The following is a 21,941-nucleotide window of genomic DNA, read 5'->3' as shown; positions in this document are numbered from 1 at the left end:
CAGAGTCCATAAAACACGTCTGGTCTGATCTGTAATTACAGGTCGACTCAGGAGAGTGGCAGGAATCTTGTTCCTGAGCCAGAACTGAAATCAAAATGTGAGCGGTGGTTCATGTTCTCCTGTGGATGATCCTCTGCCTCCACCAATCCCAGGTCCAGGCCCAGCTGGGAGGAACTGCAGAGACTCGCTCTTGTTTGTTCTATGAAAAACGTTTACAGCCATTAAAAGGCCTGAAGTTGCAGAGCTGCAGCAGCTTCACACTTTCCTCTGTAATTACACGACTCTGACGTGTTCAGATCTTTCCTCCTGCGTGGAGCTGTGTTTTTAGCTGTGGCCTCAGTAGCTGGGGGGTGTGGGGGGGGCACAGAGGCTGGACCGTGCTGTGTTGGGAGTCAGTGGAAAGTGCTTGGCTGGTGGAAACCACAGAGCAGCTATAAACAGCGGCCGGCGGCGGCGGCAGCTAAAACGTGCCGTGCAGCCGACACACCCAGAATCCTCTCTGCTGCTGCTGCTCCACCCAGACCAGCTGCAGATCCAGATCACTGCGGGGAGAAACCAGATCCAGGATCAGGACCAAACAACAACAACAAGAGCTGCGTTCACGTGAAAATAGTTTTTATTCAACAGGTTCAAAAAATAATACACAAATATAAATATTTTAAAAAACTGAATACTTTTTTGTTTCAATATACTTAAACTTTACTTTAACACTGTTTACATTTGTGATAAAAAAGGAAATCAAAAGGATTAATATCAATATATCTAATGTACACGTGAGTGTGAGTGTGTGTTTATGAAGAATCTTTCATCTCTGAAACTTTAACGTTTCAGAGATGAAGACACAAACTCGTGGCAGTTTTATTTCCACATCAGATTTTTGCTGTTCCCTTCATGTCGTCTTTTCAAACGTGTCCCAGTTCTGTTTTTCTCCCGTCTGAGATTAATTCACTGCTGCGTTTAAAACATTTTGATTTGAGCCTTTAAGTGTGACGATAAAGTCTAAAGTTTCCTGTTAGAGCTGCAGCTGGAGCAGACGACTCTCCTCCAGATATTCAAGCTCTCATCCAACTCATCGACACAGAGAAGGTCCATAAGTCCATCTGAGTTAATGCAACCTCCCAGTCATCATCCTGATCCACGTGTTGAAGCACATTTTTACACCTTTATTTTGATAGGGACAGGAAGGAGTCCAAGCAGAGACGTCCTTACTGAAGCATAATATGTGAAGATGAAAACACTTTTTTCACAGATGTTTTCAGTCACAGACTCAACACAGACTGTGTTGTTGTTGTTTTTTTTAAATACACTTTCACAGTTTTCAGAATAAAAAAAATGTACAAATGAATTTCCAAATAACTCCAGTCCAGCGATGGAACAGAAGTTGGATGACGACAAACAGCCACAAAAGCAGCAGTCGGTTATTCTTCAGCTCTGACTCTGTTTGTTGGCCGGAGAGAAGCTGGAGCCTTGGTGGGAACAAAACGAGTCAGTCCTGCTGCTTTGGTTGACTGTCTCACACACTCACACACACACACACACACACACACACACACACACACTCAGCTCTATCTCACGGTGAGATAAGAAGCAAGGAGTTGGTCTTCCTCCAGTCGGGGAATCTGTCCTGGACGCAGCAGGAAGGACCGAGCTCTGATATTTAGGTATTCTCAGCTTCTTTGTTTTTCTCCTCCTTCAGCATTTAGTGGAGCCCTTGCTGCTCATTTTTGAGTCGATCTTGGCGACGAGGAGTCTGAGCGAGTCTCCTGAAGATCGAATCAGTTCTCTCCCGCTGAAAAGACGGAGATGAACACTGTGAGCAGGAGAGAGGAGGTTTTTATCTAGTTTAACGTGGTTCAACACTTACACACTTACACGTTATACTCCATCCCAACCAGGCTGATTCCGTTCACAGCCAGGATGCGATCGCCTGTTTTCAGTTTCTGACACTGAGCAGCTGGAGAGTCGGGAACTACGGACTTCACGTAGATGCCGCTCATCCTCAGTGGAGTTTTCTGTCAGAGGAAGAAACAGCTGTTAGTTCATGAAAATTATTCAGCGGCTGTTTTTCCTCTGATCAACATGGTGATGAAACAGCAACTACACATAAAGACCAAACACAAAGAACATATATATTATCAAAAACAAAACAAATCTAATTATGTTTTTCATTCAAATAAAAGTAACTTCACTTTAAGTTATATGAAGTCAAGACAAGTTCAAATAAATATGACGACGTTAAATTGAATTAAATTTAGGTTGTTGTTGGATAATAACATCTTACCGTTCCATCTACGAGTGCCAGACCCAGACCATGAGGTCCTCTGTGAAGCTCCACTGTGAACACCTCCTCCTTCTCCTCTCCTTCTTCACCCACAGCTTCTGTCACAAACAAAGACACACAATCACCTAACAACAAAGTTCTAACTCCTGTCCGTCAACAGCACTTCATTTCACTGTCACCACATGAAAACGTTTTTTTTTATACCCTAAAAGTAGACCACCACGTGCTCTTTGACTCCAGTTCATGAAGTTTACGAAGGCCAAATCCTGATTCAGAGGCTGAGCCCAGATCCAGAGACTGATCCAGAGGCTGAGCTCTGATCCAGAAGCTGATTCAGAGGCTGAGCTCTGATCCAGAAGCTGATTCAGAGGCTGAGCTCTGATCCAGAGGCTGATTCAGAGGCTGAGCTCTGATCCAGAGACTGAGCTCTGATAAAGAGGCTGAGCTCTGATCCAGAAGCTGATTCAGAGGCTGAGCTCTGATCCAGAGACTGATCTAGAGACTGAGCTCTGATCCAGAAGCTGATTTTCAGAGACTGAGCTCTGATCCAGAGACTGAGCTCTGATCTAGAGGCTGAGCTCTGATCCAGAGACTGAGCTCTGATCCAGAGGCTGAGCTCTGATCCAGAGACTGAGCTCTGATCCAGAGGCTGAGCTCTGATCCAGAGACTGATCTAGAGACTGAGCTCTGATCCAGAAGCTGATTTTCAGAGGCTGAGCTCTGATCTAGAGGCTGAGCTCTGATCCAGAGACTGAGCTCTGATCCAGAGACTGAGCTCTGATAAAGAAGCTGATCCAGAAGCTGATTCAGAGGCTGAGCTCTGATCTAGAGGCTGATCCAGAGGCTGAGCCCAGATCATCAACACAGACTTCCAGGAACAGCAGCATTCCCAAACAACCTGTTCCCACCCCTGCAGCTCCCCTCCTCCCCACCCCCACTTCCCTCCGCCTTTTCCCAACATGCAGCCTGTCTGCCCCCCACACAGGACCTGACCCGAACAATGCCGCCCGCCGATTAAGATTCCACGCACCAACCCAACTGTAAATTCCCATGACGGATCGGCCACTGCTCTTTTCTCTCCTGACATCACCACCTCTCTGTCACTCCTGAGTCCAGATTAAAGGATTACCAAACTTTCAAAATAACATTAGGTGTTAGCCAAAACCACAGAGGGAGACGTACAGCTGGGGGAGATAACAGAGCTCCAGGACCCCCCTGAACTAATTCACTGATAGAAACATTACGTTTGGTCATTCTCATTATAAATAAACTCCTCGTTACAACTTTGAGCTTGTCACATTGGAAATAAACCAAAACTGTATTAGAGAGATATTAATATATCAATGTTCTAAATCTTATTTTTAATGGTTAAACTTCAATTAAAATTAATAATTTATCAGCAAAATTATTAAATATTTAATGTGAATTTTCAGTCTTACTTTATAGTGAACTGAATATCCTATTAAAAAAAAGATAATGTTCATTTTTCACCATTTTCTTAAGTTTTATAGACTAAATATAACTATGGCTGAGTAATTGGACGAGCTAAGATTGAAAAATGTCTGCACCTGTGGATAACATTAAAGTATTAAAGAAGTGAACGTACGGCCCATTAGGACAGTCGACTACAGGAATGGAGCCAGATGGTTTTCTTTTCAGTGTGATCCTCAAAACCACTTCAAGCAAATTACCTTTGATAAAAGCATTAAGAGAAAAAACACGGAGCCACGAATGACCAATGAGAGCAAGAATAAGTGATTAAGATCTGCAAAATAACCCAGCTTAACCCCCACTCCTCTGTAACTGCACACAGCCAGACTGGGAGGGTCTGTTGAGGAGCAAATTAAAGCAGGTTGAGCCTCTTAATGTTCAAATAAAGCCGCGTGACGAAAAGTGCTTTGGAAGGTTCATCGCCCAGCCTCATTAGACGTGTGTGTGTGTGTGTGCGTGCGTTTTGGTTTGAAGTTGAAGTGGTCGACTATAACACTGCTCCCTGTGATGACCTCATGACAAAGGCTTCCAAAAACAATAGGGGTGGGAGAGGAAACACTCCTTCCTCTGCACAGCAAACCCACCCTGCTCACGGCCTTCCACTTGAAATTCCTGACCTCCGGAGTCAGTAAGAGATGAAGCGCGTCACCTCTTTTTGGGTCGGGCCACCTTTTTGTGGACCTGGAACTGCCAGCAACAAATATGCAGCAGGTCCAAAAGGTCAAGTCACTCTATACTCTCCTTAATAGGTTCAGTCAGCCGGAGAAGGAAATGAGGTTTTTGGTAGGAAGGGGTAACGGTGACCTCATTCCGAGACGTTAGAGACGGAGGAGGAGGTTTGAGCCGAAGTGACAGAGCGGCGTGTGATTTAAATCAAAACCTGCTGTGTGCCTGTGAAGGCCTGAATGGGCTTTTTCATTCCACGCTGTCGGTGTGTCATCATGTGAGGTGGCTGAGCGGTTTTCTCTGTTTCAGGGTTCCTTTACACACACTCTTACTCCTAATTAACATCTGCTGTTGTCAGGTTTCAGTCGGTGTCCCTTAATGGGGCCAATCTGGATGGTTTAGGAGGCCGTATGTGTTTTTAAAAAGGCCTTTTGACCCGTCTGTGTTAATAAAGTACAGACATATGATGAGTGAAATAATTTACACCCTGAGTACTTCCACCTTGAACAGTTTGATTAAAACAGATGTAGGGATGGGGGGCGGGGCTAAATGAACTTGAAATCTTGTTGGGACAGAGATCCAGAGTTAGCATCTGGAAAAAGGCTGGATCCTTCAGCTACCTTTCTGTTGCTGGCGGGCGCCTTCCTGCAGATCTGCCTCCAGCTCGGCCAGCTCCATGCCCTGGGGGGTGTTGGGTGGCGTGAGCAGGCAGGACGGGTCAAGTGCCAGGCTCTTGTGGTAGCTCATGTCGGCCTGTCCAGGAAGAGTGTTCTGCAGCTCCAGGCTCTTCAGCTTCTGGGTCAGGACTGCCTCACAGCGACTCAGGTCCCCGTGAGATCCTCTGGTCTGAGCGGGTTCTGCAGGAGTGGTGCAGTCCAGGTCTGCCTCAGGGGAGGGGGCGGTGCCCAGGTCAGACACCACCTGATGGGCAGGGTCCTGGATGACTCTGACAGAGGGCGAGGTCGTAGACTGGCTGTCTGTGGTCGTCCCGTTGAGAGTCTGAGTTTGGGGAATAAAACGTCTATCAATAACAGATGTAGAAACTTGAAAGCGTGTCTTTCTGGCCTGCTCCTTACGTTCTTGAGTTCAGGGGTCACGGAGCTCGTTACCTGTTCCTCCACATTAGATCCTCGGGTTTCGCTGCAGGGGAGCTGGCGAATGAACTCCTGCAGATGACTGAGCTGCTCGAACAGAGCGGGCTCCAGGATGGGTTTACCCAGCTCCAGGTGAAACGTGCTGTCAGGCAGGATGAGCGGAGGGTGGCTGTCGAAGCTCTGCAGGATGTCGCCTGCAGGAAGAGAGATGGACCCCCCCCAGTCAGCCTCCATCGCACATGACCCAACCTCTACTGCGTTCTGATGGACTTCAATCCCTGTGTAAAGCTGCTGCCTTTGGGATAACACCTAATTAAGACCTTAATACAAAGCACAGGGCTGCTGCTTTTTACCACAGCAGGGTGCCTGTCGTCAACCCGAAGAGCTGAACTGAAGCTGACTGGTGGAGGCAGACGGCACTAGATTACTCCGGAGGACTCGTCACAGTGCGTCCCCTCTAAGGTAGCTAAATAAGTAAAAAAATCTCCGTCCAGACAGCTTCCTGAGTCTATAGACCTAAAGCGGCGGATGGTTTTGATGATTTGAGCCTTCTCAGCGAGGGTGGGGCAAAGGGAGCTCCAGTTCATGTAGTTATTTATGAGCTGAGATGACAGTTATTTCATACTTGTTCAGCAAAATATATCCTGTATTCAGCTGCATTAAAAACACAGTACAGGCAGCCACAGAGAGAGAAACTATGATGTAATGGTTTTGACAGCTGCCATCTTTAACCAGATGTTTACCAGCTGAAAAGGAGATTTAGCTGATTTCACTGTCGACAACATGAAAACTTAAAGTGTGATTTAGATTTTTCTGCCTAAGGTGATCTCAGCTGACTGAACAGTAACTTTAGTAAAGGGAGGCCGGGCTGTGCTGTAAATGTAATGCTTTAGTTATTATTTACATCAGTATAAGCTTCATTACTTCACTTGGAAATAGGTTGTTGATAAAGAACAGTATTTTTTATTAGTTAAATAAATGACAAAAATGATTTGTAACTTCATAAATAGTTTTTGTTTCATTTTACAATTTCAGATTTTAAAAGGTGAGACATGTAAAAGAATGCAACACAAAACAAGCAGAAACACATCGGACTCATTGTGAGGTAATTCTGTCATCAGCAGAGCTTCCCCCTCTTGTTTTCATTTCGTCCCCTGTTATTTGTCAGGACGTCTCGTGTCTTCAGACGACCGTGTCAACGGTCGTGTCCAAACATGTGAAGCTGCACAATAGACTATTCAGATTCAAAAAGGAGTCTGGTTATCTCAGTTTACAGTCAACAGGGACAACGCTGCTGCTGACAGAAACAGAGGCGGTTTCATGATGCAGTGTTTACAGTGTTCTGACTTTTTTACACCAAGTTTGCAGATAATCTTGACCTTTCTGGGGTTCATAGCTGCCCCACGTCATGGACCCTCCTCAGCAAAGTTTGGGAAAACATTAAGATCTACAGAAGCTCACTCATAGCTGGGTCAACTTTGGGTCGGTCTATTTATTTGAGCAGTAAAAAGGTCGCTTCCTCACCGGTCCTGATGGCATCCTGAGCATCATCCAGTGACGGGCTCCAGCCGCTGGGACAGGCTTTACCGGAGTTATATTCCCTCAGCATGTGGTGGAGCTGGGCCGGGTTCAGGGCTGAGAACTCGCTCCTGAGGGACGCCCAGGACGCCTGAACAAAAAACAAAACACCACAAAGTTATGCCAAAACCCTTCGGGAACATAAAATGCGGTATTGTAAAACAGATTTGTTGATGTTTTTGTTTTATGAAGGAGATGGCAGGAAAAAAACACCATGTTTGTTTCCATATAAGGAAAAAGTTGGTGCTACTCTCTCATTTGCATTCAAAGCATTTTAAAACAATTATATGATCTAGTAAACAGCGTTCTTGCCGTCACCACTGGAGCCAGATGTGGGAACAAAACCTCTAGGGAGAATATTTCAGTCTGACCCCAATGCTCGGGAATACAGAAGCTTTTCAAGCGTTTACTGGTTAAACTTTAATTAACACCTGGTCCTTCTCTGTATTGTGAGAAGTGTAAAGTTTGCTTTTCCCTCCCTCGCAACCATTTGAGTTGCTGTGAATATTTGATCTTTTGATGGCAGCGGAAAGGTAGCTCAAGGACGAAGAAACAGGTGAGTCACTCGCCTGCAATGTTCATGTAATTATTAAAAGATTACAGATATTACACAGGTCATTCAGTCAGCTCAGCTCAGTTACCAGCTGAATTGGTGGAAGTAAGACTGCCTAGACATGCCGGTGCCACAAGAGAAGCTAAATGAAGTTAAATGTAGTCAAGTTCCTCCCCTTCTCTTAGAACACACACACACACACACCACACTCTGCTCAGCACAAATTTTAAATGTCTCTTTCTGTTGTGTCTGAGTGTTAATACTCTGAGGCTGTATCCTCCCAAAATAACTCTTCTGATGCTGCGTTCTCCTTAACAAGCCACACCGCATCCCTCTGGTGTAATTTACAACCGAGCCACTTCAGTTCTCAAAAGCCCAGAAAACTCCAGATGGAAAACTAAAAATCTTCAGAGGGTGTGTGCTCCTCTGCTGCAGCCACAATGTGACCTCATGTCAGGACAGGGAGACATGAAAAACCACCAGCTTCCTGACGGAGGAGAGCCGTCAACAGAGCCATCAACAGCTGTGTCATAGCTGAGCGGGTGCCCCCCCCCAACTCAGCTGGAAATATGACTGTGAGTCATACAGTGAAAACAGGTGTCAACCACAGAGCGTAAATCTAACATCACATATCTGACCCTATATAACCCGCTGACACATGAAGCCAGACAGCACATTTATATAGTCAACTAAAAGCAAAGAACAGATGGTAAAAACACCAAGAAGTCATAGACAGAAAGCTGAAGTTCTGAAGTCCTGACATTAGCAAGTAGTCAGTAAGGAGTAAGCAGCTTAGACTGATTGTTTCAAGAAGGACTCAGATAGCTCAGGAGCTGCAATTTTTCTTAAAGGTAAAATGTGTCACAATGCTGTTTGTGCGGTAAAAGACACAAAATTTGTACAAAAATTTTATCTCCCATTTTCCAATCTGACTTCTTGAAATTGTGTGAATAACATTTGTAGGAGTGAAAGGACAACAGAGCTCCTGAGACCAGGGCCTGTGTGGACATAGATCACTTGAGGTTACGTGTAGTAAAGTTCATAAAGAGGCTGTTGTTATTTATCAGAGGCCACACGCAGCTGCCTCATCCCGAAAACATCTAAAGCCCATGTTGCCCCCATAAACCTGTTTATCAGCCTTTGTCTCTTTATGACTGATTACCTGAGTGTTTAACAAGCAAGTCAGATGAGACCTCAGCTTCCTTCTCTGGTGTAAAGTGTAAACAAGACTTGAATGGGTAACTAAGAAAGGGAGGATTAGGTGTTAAATTGGCACAGTGAAGACGGATGTGACCTCTTGGTGTACAGCATTGTTTGAGCTCATCCCTGAACATACCGAAGGTATTAAACACTTCAACGTGCCTTTACTCTAATCTATTGCTGTGCATCTGAACATTAAGATGAATGTTTCCACTCACATGCCTGATATAAGCATTAATCAGATCTGGGCTGATAATAAATCATTTATACACTCCGGGACATACCAGGACACTCTCAGCTCTGAAAGACTCGAAGTTAGATAAGTGAAGGTCAAACCTTCAGTGGCACCATGACGCTGTGATCAGATCATTGCAGTGTGTTTACTCAGTGTGTTTCCTCATGTGTGATCAATGAGTGTTGTGTTTTATGGAAGCTCAAGTTCAGTCTCAGTGTTATAACCATCAACTGATAACGTGCTTCCACAGAGTTGTCAGAGTTTCTGGTTTTAATAGTCAGCCTTTGTTTAGCAACAATGAGGGACAAATTCAAAGAAAAGTTGAATTAATCTCAAAACCAACAATGCAAACAATGAAAACGTTGAGGCTTGTGCAAACATCACTCAACCTGTCAGCAGTTAGGACAAACACGGAAGGAGAACCGGATGTCCTCTGACCTGCAGGAGGGTTTCTTTTGGCGTCGCCAGCAGGTTGACGGCAGCAGAAAGCTTTTGGAAGAACTCCGTGGCCAGATCGCCCAGTCCGATGCTCTGCACCCAGTCCATCAGCAGGTCCAGGTTGGCACGGATCTGAACGCCTCGGGACCACTGGTAGAATCCAGAGACTGATCCTGAAAAACAAGGTGGTTTTTGGTTGGTCCTAATCACAGAAATATGCGTGCCGTTGAAGCCACGGTGTCACCGTCTGCTTTTATGGATGCTTCCATTTCAGCCAAGTTCAGCAGCTGTTAGTCTGTCATTTTGTACAGGAAGATCACGACATCTCAGACAGGTGTCCCAGGTTGGGACGCTGATCTCACCTCTCTCCATCAGAGTGTTGAACAGCGAGGCGTTGATGAAGAAGAACAGGTAGGCGCAGAGCTGTAATGAGATGTCCGGATGCACCTGGAAAGCCGTGAGAAGTCTCAGCGTCTCCTTCAGCACCTCCATGATGCCGCTGAGTCCGTCAGGCACTCGCAGCTGACCGCTCTCTGAGAACGGGTTCCCATCCAGCAGACCGGGCAGTGCTGAATACATACTCTGTGAAGAGAAGGGGCGGTTTACAATGTACCAGATGTTACAGTAAAAAAAAATAACTCCCATCACCACTATGGGACTGATGAAACTTCGCTTTGCTGTCATTGATCTTTGAAAGCTTTTGTTTTATACCACAAATTAGACATAAAATGACCAAGTATTGTTTCCTGAAACATGCTGGTACCTTGAAATGATGTGTTTTACAATTAAAAAACAGTTACTATAAAAGAGTGTTTTGAAATACTCCAGTCTCTCGCAGCTGTAGAAATCCTGAATGTGGCACCCTGGAAAGGGCAGGTGTCTCACACAGAAACCGATATGAGAAGGAGGAACACTCCATTTTTAATTCTGCTAACGCTGCACAATCACCTCATGGAGTGTTTTATTGAACACCACCTCTTTTTCACAACTTCATCTGGCACAGCTCAGGCATTGTTTCACACATGACATCATCCTGATCAACACACTCTCCCTCACACACCATGACTAAGATAATGACCTCAGACCGACTTAAAGAAGGTCATAAAGATGACAATAACCCTGCATGCCTGAGGCAACAGTCAGCAGATACATTTCCAGTGAGACTCAGCAGATCAACAGGTGACGTTTTTCCTCATTATCATGGATATAAAACACTTAAAGTCACAGCTGCATTGCTGCCCTTTGGTCCAGTTTTATTGATATTTTAATTTTAAAGAGGCTTAACCAGAGGAAAAAGAAGAGGTGGAAAAATGGTAACATTCAGGTTAACAGAAAGAGCTTGTACTTCCTCCGCCCTGCTGGGTGTTTCTCTGGTGACAGTTTGTCTTCCTCTGCAGGAAACAGACTGAGCCCGGCGCTGCTAATCTTTCTCCTGTTTTTCTAACAGAAAGCACGTTACCACCAATATAGCACATTGTCTCAAATTAACAGCAAATGTCACTGCTGCAACAGAGCTGGAGCTGAGTGATTAACAACCTTTGGAATTACTAAGTAAACATTTAGTCCCCAGACGCCACATAAAAGAAAACTTTAATTACGCCGAAGAGCATCTACTGCGCTGTCTTTTTTCTCTGTCTGAGCTGCTTTGCAGCACCAGTGATAGAAATAAAAACACCCTCCCTGTGCAGAGTGGTGGGGCTTCCACAGTCTCTGCTGTTATGTGGCTGTGTAATTACGTTGGCTTGCACTGGGAAAGCTGCATAAATCTGAGTTGTTGGGCTATAAAACAGGAGAGCCGACTGCTGTCATCCACCTGTGTCATAAAATCCAGCACCACTAACACACGTTTCCAGTGTGAACTCCCGTTCTTTTTAATGTGCTCTACACTCAGTGAATAAGTCAGACTTTCCATCAATAATCAAATAACGCAACTGGCACAAACCTTCAGGTGTTCATAGCATAAATCGTACCATATCAGACATTCAGGTTTTACTATTCAACAAACCAGCTGAGCCTTGACAGACTAGACTGTGTTTGTTTATGCTCCAGTTAGTGGAAAAGAAACTGTGCTCACTATCTCATGCAGCGCTTCCTGACTGAGAGTCTGTGTTTCCACTCTTATTGTGTTTTCTGTCTGGAATCACTCCAGGAAAACAGAGAGCTGTGGCCATAAAGTCCAGTTTCCTGATTCACATGTGACCAAATCTCAGATTTTACAGGTCAAAAGGGTTGGAAACCTGTTGATGTCCTGTGAGTGGATATAGAACTTATAGACGTAAGGCAGACAAGCAACTTTTACACTCCTGAAAGTTTCCCTGAGATAGAACTGATCCAACTAGAGACTCTGTCTAAATAATTTTCTGTTACTTTTTAAGATCATCCTCTGTGACAGATTTCCTCACTGAATTCAATTCATCTGCAGCAGCAAAAACATTCTGCCTTGTTTAAATCTCCTCCTCGTATATAAAACCTAATTTTCAAATTCAAATTTCCATGAAATAATTACAGATTTATATTATATGTTTATGAATGTGTGTCAGCCTACCTTTGTTAGGTAGTAGACACACTGCTGAAAGGTGAACATGATGACTTCCTCCAGGACTGTCATGGCCTCTTCACAAGCTGTTCGAGTGGACGACATCTCTGAGTCCAGCAGACCTAAGAAAACATATGAACAAGTCTTAACAACACACAGACACACACCGGGGGTCCAACAGCTGAGAGCAGGAGAGTCATTCCAACCACCTTCGTCCTCCTGGTCCTGCCTCCAGGGCAGCAGCTGAGGGACCTCATGCTGGATGAAGTGCAGCAGTTCAATGGAGTTGGCCATCCACAGCATCAGCGGCTGCAAGCCTGGGATCAGCTCCTGCATGCTGAGCAGCTGGAGATGATCGGGCTGTCCCTTCCTGGAGCTCCTGACGGAAGAAGAGCACAACATGGGAGAGGTGGAACTTTCTCTAAATACAACCTTCCACTGAAGAAAGACAGTTAACGCAGAAACATCTGAAACATCTGCTGAGAAAATGATTAGCTGATGAATCCATTGGATTGGACAAAATAATGAATCAAAGTTTATCTGCTACACTTCACAAAACAGATAATTAAAGCAAACCCAAACAGACAGTGATTGTTTTATGACAGTCAGTAACAGGGAGCTCATAAGGAAACAATCACATCTTCCTTTGCTGGAAGTCGTTTGAAAATAAAGCAATATAAACAGAGTTGTTTTGTTTATACCTTCAAATGTTAGCAGATAAAATGTACAATAATTAAATACATTTGCAGCTCCAGTGTTGTTTTGCTCAATCATTCTATGACAAACTCCAAAAGTTTCACTTCCCGTCATTTGACCAAAAATATTAAAAGCAACACACAAATCTCAGCAGCAATGTGGGATCATGGGAAAATTCTCAGCTGCTGTGGCTTTGCAAAAAGGGAAATTCTGCCTTTGCACAAAGTGCATTTATGAAACCTGACTATAAATCACACGCTAATTCTTCTTTTATTCAAACAGTTGAACTCGGGGTGTCAGGTGTCATTTGTCATCACAGAGGGCTGCAGCTCATTGTCACGCATTCGTGGGACATTCTGAAAACATTTAAAGTTCGTCTACTCACATCTCTGGCTGGATAGCTGCAAGTTCCTTTGTCTTCTCCTAAGAAGGAGAACAGATGAAGAAAATATCCATTTCATACAAGCTGGAGAAGCAAGCATTCTCCATACATTCAACCCTGATGACAGATTTGATTACTTTTACATTCTTTGTCCGGCTCAGGGGAATATGGAGCTGAAAACACTCAGATAAACATTTGATATGCACGGGCACAAAGGGTCAATTATCTGATGACAGAAAGAAAGAGCAGAGACTCGTACTCACCCACGTGACGAGCTGGATCTGGCTGGCGATCCGGAGCAGCAGCTGTCTGAACTGTGTCAGCTGGAACGTGGAGGCTGAGTGCTGAATACAGAGGCTCAGCAGGAAGGCAGGTGTGAGCTTTGGTTCGTTGCCCCTGGGGTCCAGCATGTCCAAAATCTCCTGCAGGATCCTGTCCTCCTGCTCCAGCCCGTAGCAGAGCAAAGCCTCTGTGCCCTCCATGTCCCTCCAGCGAGGAGGTGCAGACTTCCTCTGCGGCCTTTTTGTGGCGAAAGAGGAGCCACACGATAAACAAGAGGATGACGCTTTTGTATCAGAGTTTGGGCAGAGTCTGGTCATCCAAGGAGGGGTCTGCGGGGATCCTGGTGTGCTGGTAGGATCCTTAAACATGAATAGGTAGTGTTTCCCCAAACCAACCAAGTCCCCAGGGTTCAGCTCCACCTCCTCTTTGAGGAGGAAGCCATTTCTGGTGACGGGAGCCCCGTGGAGGGGCTTCAGCATCGTCAGGGTCTTTTTGTGCTCCCCTTCGGAGCTTTGGTCGTCCAAGCGCCTGACACAGCAGTGTTGAGGCAACACGTCCGGAGCGAAGAGAAGGATGTCGACCTTCAGCCTCTCTTCGTCCTCCCCGTTACAGTGCTCCCTGCAGCAACCAAAGATGGTCGTCGTCCCGCTCATCAGGTAGATGACAAAGTCCTGCAAACGCATGTTTTTAATAAATCATTTTCTGGAGGAAAATTTGAGATTACTGCCGCTATTTTCACAGGTATTCAACTGATGGGTCTGAAAAGCCAGGATGAATGCACATGAACAGTGACAACATTAAATGTCCAACCAGCGGAATAAAACCTAAATATATCAAATTTAGATTGCAGAACATCCATTAAATAATCAATCTATTATTAAAACTTGAATAATTAATTCATGGAGAAGACTGTGGTTCCTGTTTTCCACTTTCAAATGTTGGATTTTTTGACTGATAAATATGCTAAACCTCAAAGATAATACGATCATGGCGCAAGGACAGCAGCAGATGATCAAACTGTCATGTTTCCTAGAGTTAAGCTGATTCAACGATCTGGTTGTTTCTTTGGTGGAAACAGTTGAACAGAAGGAATAAGCAACAAATCTTCACACCGGAAAAGCTGCTTCCATCAAATTTCACCATTTCTGCTTGAAAAGTTTTTTAGCATTGTGCCATGGAGGAATTTGTCCAGACAGAACAGGCAGTGTGTACGACGAGACATTTTGGAGAGGAGCCAGCAGTGCGCATGTGAACATCAGCAGGATCAGCTGGGGGTAAGTACAGCCTGCAGAGGCAGCGTGAGATGAGACAGGAATGGAAAGGCTTAAGAGTGAGACATCGGTGATGTCCGTGACCTCGGGGTCACAGCAGTTAAGACTATTAGTCAGGAGATGATACTGTATCAACTGTGCTGGTCAGAGCCAAGCAGCCTGACAGGCCTGTACTAAGTCAGATAACGGGCTGGAAAGTGAAGACATCGTGTTACATCCCACACACCCACAGATGGATGAGAACTCTCAGTGTCCACTTCCACTTATTTCAACCACAACCACGCCTATAATGGTCAGTTCGTTGACACTATCAGAGAGGTGTTAAATTGATTAAATGTTTCAGCACTGAGGTTGTAATTAGTGCGCTGCATCATATCCAGAGGTCTTTCATATAATTACAGACACATGTCACAGTGATAACAGTCAAATACCACAATGCCCTTTCTTTTCCTCAACTATCAAATATTCAAGAAAATTATGGGCCAGTTAATTGATGAGAATAGAAAGCATGTAATTTACCTGTGACACCGCAGCATCTGAAACATTTAAGGTCTACACAGACTTGGAATACGATGAACAATGAACAGCAGAACCGTCTTCTTCTTTGCTGTTGCTCTGGTTTGACCTATTGTTGCTGGCAACGCCTGCTGTTGACCAGAGCTACCAGTATCCTGCGCTGTCAGCAATCTCCACGAGCAACATTACGTGATAACACTTCCTGTTTCTGGGAAAGAGGTTGGGCCAAAGCTACAGCTCCAGCTGAAAAACAAGCTGCATCAACAGGTGATTTCAGCTCAAGCTCACAGCAACAGGGACGCATTGGAGGTGATATTTTTGTCATTCTGGCTCAAATGAGGCATAATTTTAAATCCTGGTATGTAGATTACAGCTCAGCAGATTAAATTCCCCTCCTGACTGTTGATACAGCATGCTCTAAGAATAGTTTCCCCTGCAGTGTCTTTAATCTGGGTTATCGCTCTTGTTTTTAAATGTCCAAGCAGGTTTCCTTCAGACTCAGCGTGAACACTTTGCTCCTCGTCCTTTCATTGGGACACGATAACAGACAGCTCATCCTGCGGACTGACTTCTTTTGCCCTTTTTAGCCTGCGCAGGACTTACAGGTCCTCGAGTCCAGTTCACAAACTGAGGAATCCAAAGCTCTGAGCATTTGCATGCTCTGGGATTTTCTCCTTGAGGTTGTTAATCCACCTGTTTACTCCCTGAAAGACTTTGTTTTCTTGTCCACTCACTGCTTAGACACTAAGAGGTCTTTAATGAGGCAACTACTGGCAGTTGTCCAAATGTTACCTTAATTACTTCATGAGTGTACAGACGGATGTAAATGTCCAACACAGACTAATTAGGGCTTGTTAGAAGGAGCAGAGTGTCTTATTTAAGGAGGAAATACCATATACACTTCTGTGAGGTTACTAAAAAAAGACTCCCTCCTCCGTCTCTCACCTGTCTGTGGCTGAAGCCCTGCAGCAGGAGGAAGTAGGGGAAGTCGAAGGGTGGGTGAATGGAGTACTGGGTGGTGTTGTCATCGCTGCTCTCTGTCTCCTCCTTCTCCATGCCGAGTCGCAGCACCTCCTTGTCCGCCTCGGCCTCTGGATCTTCTCGGAGCACACTCTGCTGGGCCCGGCTGGCCTCTTTCCCCATCGCAGACAGATCCATCTCGCTCAGACTCCTCCAAATCCCGAGTCCATCCACATCCTCCCCGCTGCCGTCCACAAACAGAGAGGTGACTCTGGCGCGGCTCTTCTGCAGCTTCCGAGCCTGAGCGTTGATGCCTGGATTCACGAGAAGACAGTGTGTCTAGACCATGTCTTAACAGAGAGGTGTCTATTATAAATCCATACTTGACACGCCACTGTCTACACTATGAAAAACAAACGGTTACAACAACACAGAGTCTGGACCGTTTGTTTTCAAACTATCCACAGGGACAAGGCAGAAATGGACAGGTGTGGTAAATATGACAGGATGTTAATTACTGTAGTTTGGACCACTGATACAGCCTGTTTATATATACAGTGTGCAGTCAGAAGGTACAATAAGTCACTCTGAGGCTACCATTATCTCAGAGTAAACAGCCATTACTCAGCTTAGCAATCATAGAAATAGGATGCTGATTTAAATCCAGACCTTTCCTGAGAATGATCATGTTTTTATGTGTATTTCAGTGTAACAGCTCTCTGTATATGCATGGATATTTTGCTGCTGATAGATACTTTGGGATGCTGAATGAAGACAGTTTAATGAGCCAAATATCAGTTAAACATGACCTTAAGCTGCAGCCCTCGGCACAACTCATCAATCCACAGCCACATTATAGTACGTTTTTTTAACACTGCCCGGCAAGGCAAAAATAAAAACAAGATAAAGTTAAAGGCCACGAAGTGAAAAGTCCAAAGCAAAAAGATAAAGGCAGAATACAAAATCTGAGATCTGATCTCATGCTTTTAAGTAACACATGTCGAGGTAAATGCATCACAAAAAAAAATTAACAATGACCAAACCCCCCCCCCCCCACCAAAAAATCACTGCGGTTGAGCTAAAGTGACTCTAACATAACAGTTCGCTGCACTGGCACCAACTCAAGTGAAACATAACCAGAGGAAAGAGAGGAAATGTGCAGGGAAAGTGAGATGTGGCCACCTCTATCTGATACCAACAGCCACTCTGCCGGGCCTGACGTAACACAAACACTATTCAGCTCATTTGGAGCCTCTAAGTACCGTGGAATGTCCACAGGGCCTGGCTTCACACCCGCAGCTCTGCCGCTCTTATCAGGAAAATGGAAATGGGTGTTTTCCACATTGTTCAGCACCAGTGTGACACATTGAGTGCCTAAAAAAACCCATAGAGGTAAAGGCCAGTGGCTGGAGCAGAGCTTCTGAGTCAAAGATTACTATCGTGAGATCACCGAATGTTGACGTTTCATAGGATACGAAAGACTGAGTTACAGTCCAGCCTGATCATCTCATCACTTCGCGATACTGAGTCACTGTAACGTCCCGTCTGCCCTGAAGCATTTCCTCTCCTTAGAGGACGGATCAGACCGTTTTGTGTTGTAAGCTCAACAGTGAATGAAACTACTGGAGACAGTATGAGAAAGTCATACTAATGAAAAGAACTTCAATATGGCATTTCTAGTTTATATTTACATTTCATTGTGTGCTTAATAAAAGACACTGCTATGTCTGTCTTTGTCATTTCCTTTATAAAAATATATTTTTATGGACTAATAGATTCTTTGCATTAATTATGAGTTTTGGGAGGTAAAACTGCACACTGAGTTTAATTAAGAATCAACTCAAAAATCCTCAACAGATCTTAAAGTCTAAATGCATGAAATTCGTGCAGCTGCGATCAGGAGGAAGCTCCAGTATACCTACAGAACCAAGAACAATATTTACTAAAAGCCGGAATCAGCATGAGCGGCAGATGGGTCTAATGCAGAGGAGAACCGCACCAATCTTGTTCCAAAGTCAACAGCCTGCTGAGTCCCCAGAGCGCAGGAAGTGAGCTCTGACAGAAAGAAAAACACCGCAGCGAGCGTCCACTCTCTGGCAGCTACAGGCTCGGTGGGAAGAACCGCCCAGTGCCTTGATGCTTCACGGGGGATGCGGCGGGCCCTTGCAATAAAACAAAGATAAGAGTGGGGCCATGCTGACCTCCTCTATCCCTCAGTGCAGCTTTTGTTTCCTCCTGACCTCTCTCACATGCCCGCCATCTCCCCTGTTCTAGCTGGTGATAAGCTGTACAATGAAGGCTGATAGCCTGCAATAAGAGACAAGGATAAAGGCTCCCCAGGCCTCCACAACAGAGGCTGAGTGATTGATTACCCAGGCGTGAGGACGTTAAGACCACTGGTCTGTATCTACGTTACTGAAAATGACCAGATATGTGCTTTTAAAAGAGAGCAGGAAGCTGTACCTGAGTCGGAAGGCGTTAGCGGACGTGTACCTGCTGTGACTGTGTCTCTGTCCTTTAAACTTTGCTCTTCCACACTCGCTCTCAGCTGGATTTCAAAACGTCTGGAGAAGCCTTCCTTGGGTTTCCACAACGACTGCAGCATCAACGGCTTCTCGTTGTCTCCTACCACCCGAAAGCACTCCCTCTTCCACTGGCTGTCGCCGCCCATCTGTCCAATCACATCGCAGAGCACATAGTCGTTGGGGTCCTCCTTTTCCAGACAGTACCTGAACAACAAAAGCAGAAACTCAGTCAGGAGGATGATGTGGCTGGATGGAAGCTAAATCCTGGTTTAGGCCAACATAAATGTTATAGCCCAGAAAATCGTTCAGTATTCTTCTGTTCAGGTTCAACTGAAGAGGTTTTCCAAAAATGTTTTACAGCCTCATCTGAAATCTAAACCACACCAGCCCACTAATGAAAGGCCTCACCTCTCCAAGGCCTCCTTCACCAGTTCCTTGGCACTGGACTGAATGGTGGCCAGCACGCTCTTGTAGTTGGTCCCCTGACAGATATCGCTGCCGAAGATCTTCAGGATGCCCGGAACAGACATTTGACTGGACAGCTCGGCCGGGTCATCCGTAGCTTGGAGGTCTCCGGCCAAGCTCCTGCTGCCCTGCGCCTGGCCCCGGCGTCCGGCGTCCCGCAGGTTGGGGCTGTGATTGAAAACAGTCGAGAGCCTGTTGTTGTGGCGGCGGATTTTGCTTTTGGCCGGCTGCCGGACACCCACGCTCTCTGTGGAGCGTACTGTGGTGTCTGAGTTGTTGGATCTGAGAGGGAACAGAGGAGAGGATAGTGGATAACCTCGTGCAAAATTTAAATTAACACAATGACATAATCAGCCATCCTGCACATTGACATCTGCTGCTGCTTCAGACAAATCAGTCTCATAACAGCACCAATATATGCGACTGTGGACAACAATCTAAGGCTGGAACTAAACTAACTATTATTTACATCACTGATTGAATTCATAAATCAGCCATTTGGTCTGTAAAACATCACAATACAGTGAAAAATGTTTGTACATGCCAGTGACAAACTTCCATCATCAAAACCATGGAAATGTCTGTGTTCTTAGTGAAGACGAATTCATCATCGAAAAATCTGCCAATTAATTTCATGAGATAATAAATGAATAAACACAAAACGTCTGCAGGCAGCTGACTCTCGAATATGATGAGTTGAGCTTTTCTTGGTCAGAGATGCTGAACTCTACAGCTCCATGTTACTCAGACAGAAGAAGACATCTGAAGAGATTACAGAGAAATTAAAGCTCTCGTCAGTTTGCTCTGCTGTTTAACAGACAGAATGAATGACTGTCAAACTGAGGAAATAACCACAAAGTGAATCAGAAGATGTGAAAGCCAAGAAGACCCACAGAAATGACTTTTTCTCACGTTGTTCAAACAATAAATGACCACATTTTAGTGCCACCTAATGCAATTAAGTTTTCTCATCAATAAATCTGCAATCAACTCATTCACAAAATGGTGCATACCATTATTATTACTGAAAATCGATTAATGCAGTGTACAGATTGATCTTCTGTCTGTTAACTAACTGGTTATTTGACATGTTGGGATTTAAATGTAAAATCTACCAACAGAGACAGACTTACTGGACCGACCCATTGCTGGGCTTCCTCCCCAGCTTGGCCAGCCTCCTCTTCGGGGAGCGGATCAGCAAACCCACCGGGAAGTTCAGGGCTTGTTTACTAACGTGGCTGCTTCTCTCCTCAGAAATCATTTTTGTTTGTTTGTTTGTTTGTTTGTTGTTGAGATGTCACAAACAAACATGGACTCCGTTAAAACGGCTGCAGGTGGCAGAAAACAGCATCATCCGCCGCTCGGCTAGCTTTTTAACTGACTCTTTAAATCTTCGGGTCCTTTTTTAACAGAACAAATGTTCAGAAAGTCGACAGATTCATCTGGAGCTGAACCGAACCGAAGTTATCCCGCTCCTGGAGAGCCGGTCCGGTCCATCGTGTCTCCAGGTGTCTGCCGGCCGGACGATCCACTCAGCCCGCCGGTCAGCGGCTCTCTGCCCGGGAACCCGGCCCGCCTCCGGACCTCACCGCGGCTGACGTCACAGGCGCGTGTCCGACAGCTCACACACACACACACACACACACACGGAAGAGCCAGCCCCCCGATCACTTCAACTTCCGGTGTCTCTGATTCAAAAATAAAAGATTTTAGATTTTATTTTATTGTCCTGCGGAAAAAACCAAAACACGGAACAAAACATTATTACGTTATTTATTAGAATAAATAAATGAAAGAAAAGCGTCATCAAATCAAACTAAACAAACAAAATAAACATAAACAAAATATGTTACAGCAGATCAAACTCAACAAATCCCTCCATGAAGGGAAACAGCAGGAGGAAGGAGAAAACAATAAATGATCATAAATAAGGTACAGATGTAGATACACAGACTTTGTTAGCCAGAACAGGTATAAAATAGGTGTAATTAACACTTAACATTTTTACTTCATCTTTATTTACTAATTTATTTAGCATATTTCTAATTATTTGCAGATTCTATCTATGTTATGACTCCCAAGTGTGGACCTATTTCTATTTCTGTTCTGGAGCACTTGAGGCGTTCTTTTCAATAAACTGATTTCTTCTGATCCACAATTAGACAGAGCAGAGTCCCAAAGCTGAGGCCAGGTTTGTGCATCCAGCTCTCCATCTAGTGGCAGCAGGCTTAAATCACCACAAACAGAACAATGTGTGACACAATCACATCAGATATGAAATGTATTTGGTGACAACTATCATGTCGGAACACTGAAAATGGTGAACTCCAACTGAGTTTAGACTTTGCAGAGAGAGAACATCATAAAATTCTGCTAACATGTGAAGTTGATGTGTTGCTTTTAAATGAACAATGTGGTTATTAACAGCGTTCACCATAACCGAGGAGATGAGAAAAGAAGTTTTAACCACTAATTTCCTTCCTCCTCTGGTCCTTCAGTCTGCTTCACAGAATGTGGACCTCACCTTTTCTGGATCTAATCAGTTTAATTTAACAGAAATGTCAGTGTAGCTATAAAACCACCAATATATTATTTTATGTCAAATCAGCACTCACACTTAAATGTTGATGCATTCAACTGTTGGTCACCACACACACCTGCAGTACTTCTGCAGTTTCACTCAGACACACACACACACAGATATGTAATTTTTGTGGTATTGACTCTCACCTTTTGAGGCGGATGTGAGGAAGCACATCATGCAGCTGCACG

General features: G+C 44.7%; 1 protein-coding gene across 4 annotated transcripts; it reads right to left on the bottom strand.

The window, feature by feature from the left end:
• Positions 1–618: 618 nt before the first annotated feature.
• Positions 619–20,712, bottom strand: LOC115047230 (ras-associating and dilute domain-containing protein-like). 4 transcript variants are annotated; one of them, XM_029508028.1, is made up of 17 exons: positions 20,303–20,712; positions 19,113–19,451; positions 18,673–18,908; positions 16,165–16,493; positions 13,414–14,103; positions 13,154–13,191; positions 12,279–12,451; positions 12,082–12,194; positions 9,899–10,118; positions 9,537–9,709; positions 7,057–7,201; positions 5,487–5,726; positions 5,059–5,301; positions 4,653–4,682; positions 2,282–2,379; positions 1,873–2,012; positions 619–1,789 (listed from the first exon to the last, which is right to left on the bottom strand). In XM_029508028.1, the coding sequence occupies exons 1-17, from the start codon at positions 20,428–20,430 to the stop codon at positions 1,693–1,695; spliced, it is 3,432 nt and encodes a 1,143-aa protein (XP_029363888.1). In that variant the 5' UTR covers positions 20,431–20,712; the 3' UTR covers positions 619–1,692. The 4 variants fall into 4 exon arrangements, with proteins under 4 accessions (XP_029363888.1, XP_029363885.1, XP_029363886.1 ...); XM_029508025.1 differs by lacking the exon at positions 4,653–4,682 and having other exon boundaries at positions 5,059–5,437; positions 5,515–5,726; positions 12,282–12,451; XM_029508026.1 differs by lacking the exon at positions 4,653–4,682 and having other exon boundaries at positions 2,282–2,376; positions 5,059–5,437; positions 5,515–5,726; positions 12,282–12,451.
• Positions 20,713–21,941: the final 1,229 nt, after the last annotated feature.

The sequence above is a fragment of the Echeneis naucrates genome, chromosome 8, assembly GCF_900963305.1.
Source record: "Echeneis naucrates chromosome 8, fEcheNa1.1, whole genome shotgun sequence".
Classification (NCBI taxonomy): domain Eukaryota; kingdom Metazoa; phylum Chordata; class Actinopteri; order Carangiformes; family Echeneidae; genus Echeneis; species Echeneis naucrates.
This window is presented reverse-complemented; position numbering and strand designations above follow the sequence as displayed.

Excerpts from the sequence above, each read along its gene's own strand:
- LOC115047230 (XM_029508025.1), bottom strand. The coding sequence starts at position 20,430 with ATGATTTCTGAGGAGAGAAGCAGCCACGTTAGTAAACAAGCCCTGAAC. Across the intron at positions 12,452-13,153 it reads GCAGCTATCCAGCCAGAGAT|GAGCTCCAGGAAGGGACAGC; the intron begins GTGAGTAGACGA and ends TTCTTCCGTCAG. Across the intron at positions 5,727-7,056 it reads TCAGGATGCCATCAGGACCG|GCGACATCCTGCAGAGCTTC; the intron begins GTGAGGAAGCGA and ends CTCTTCCTGCAG.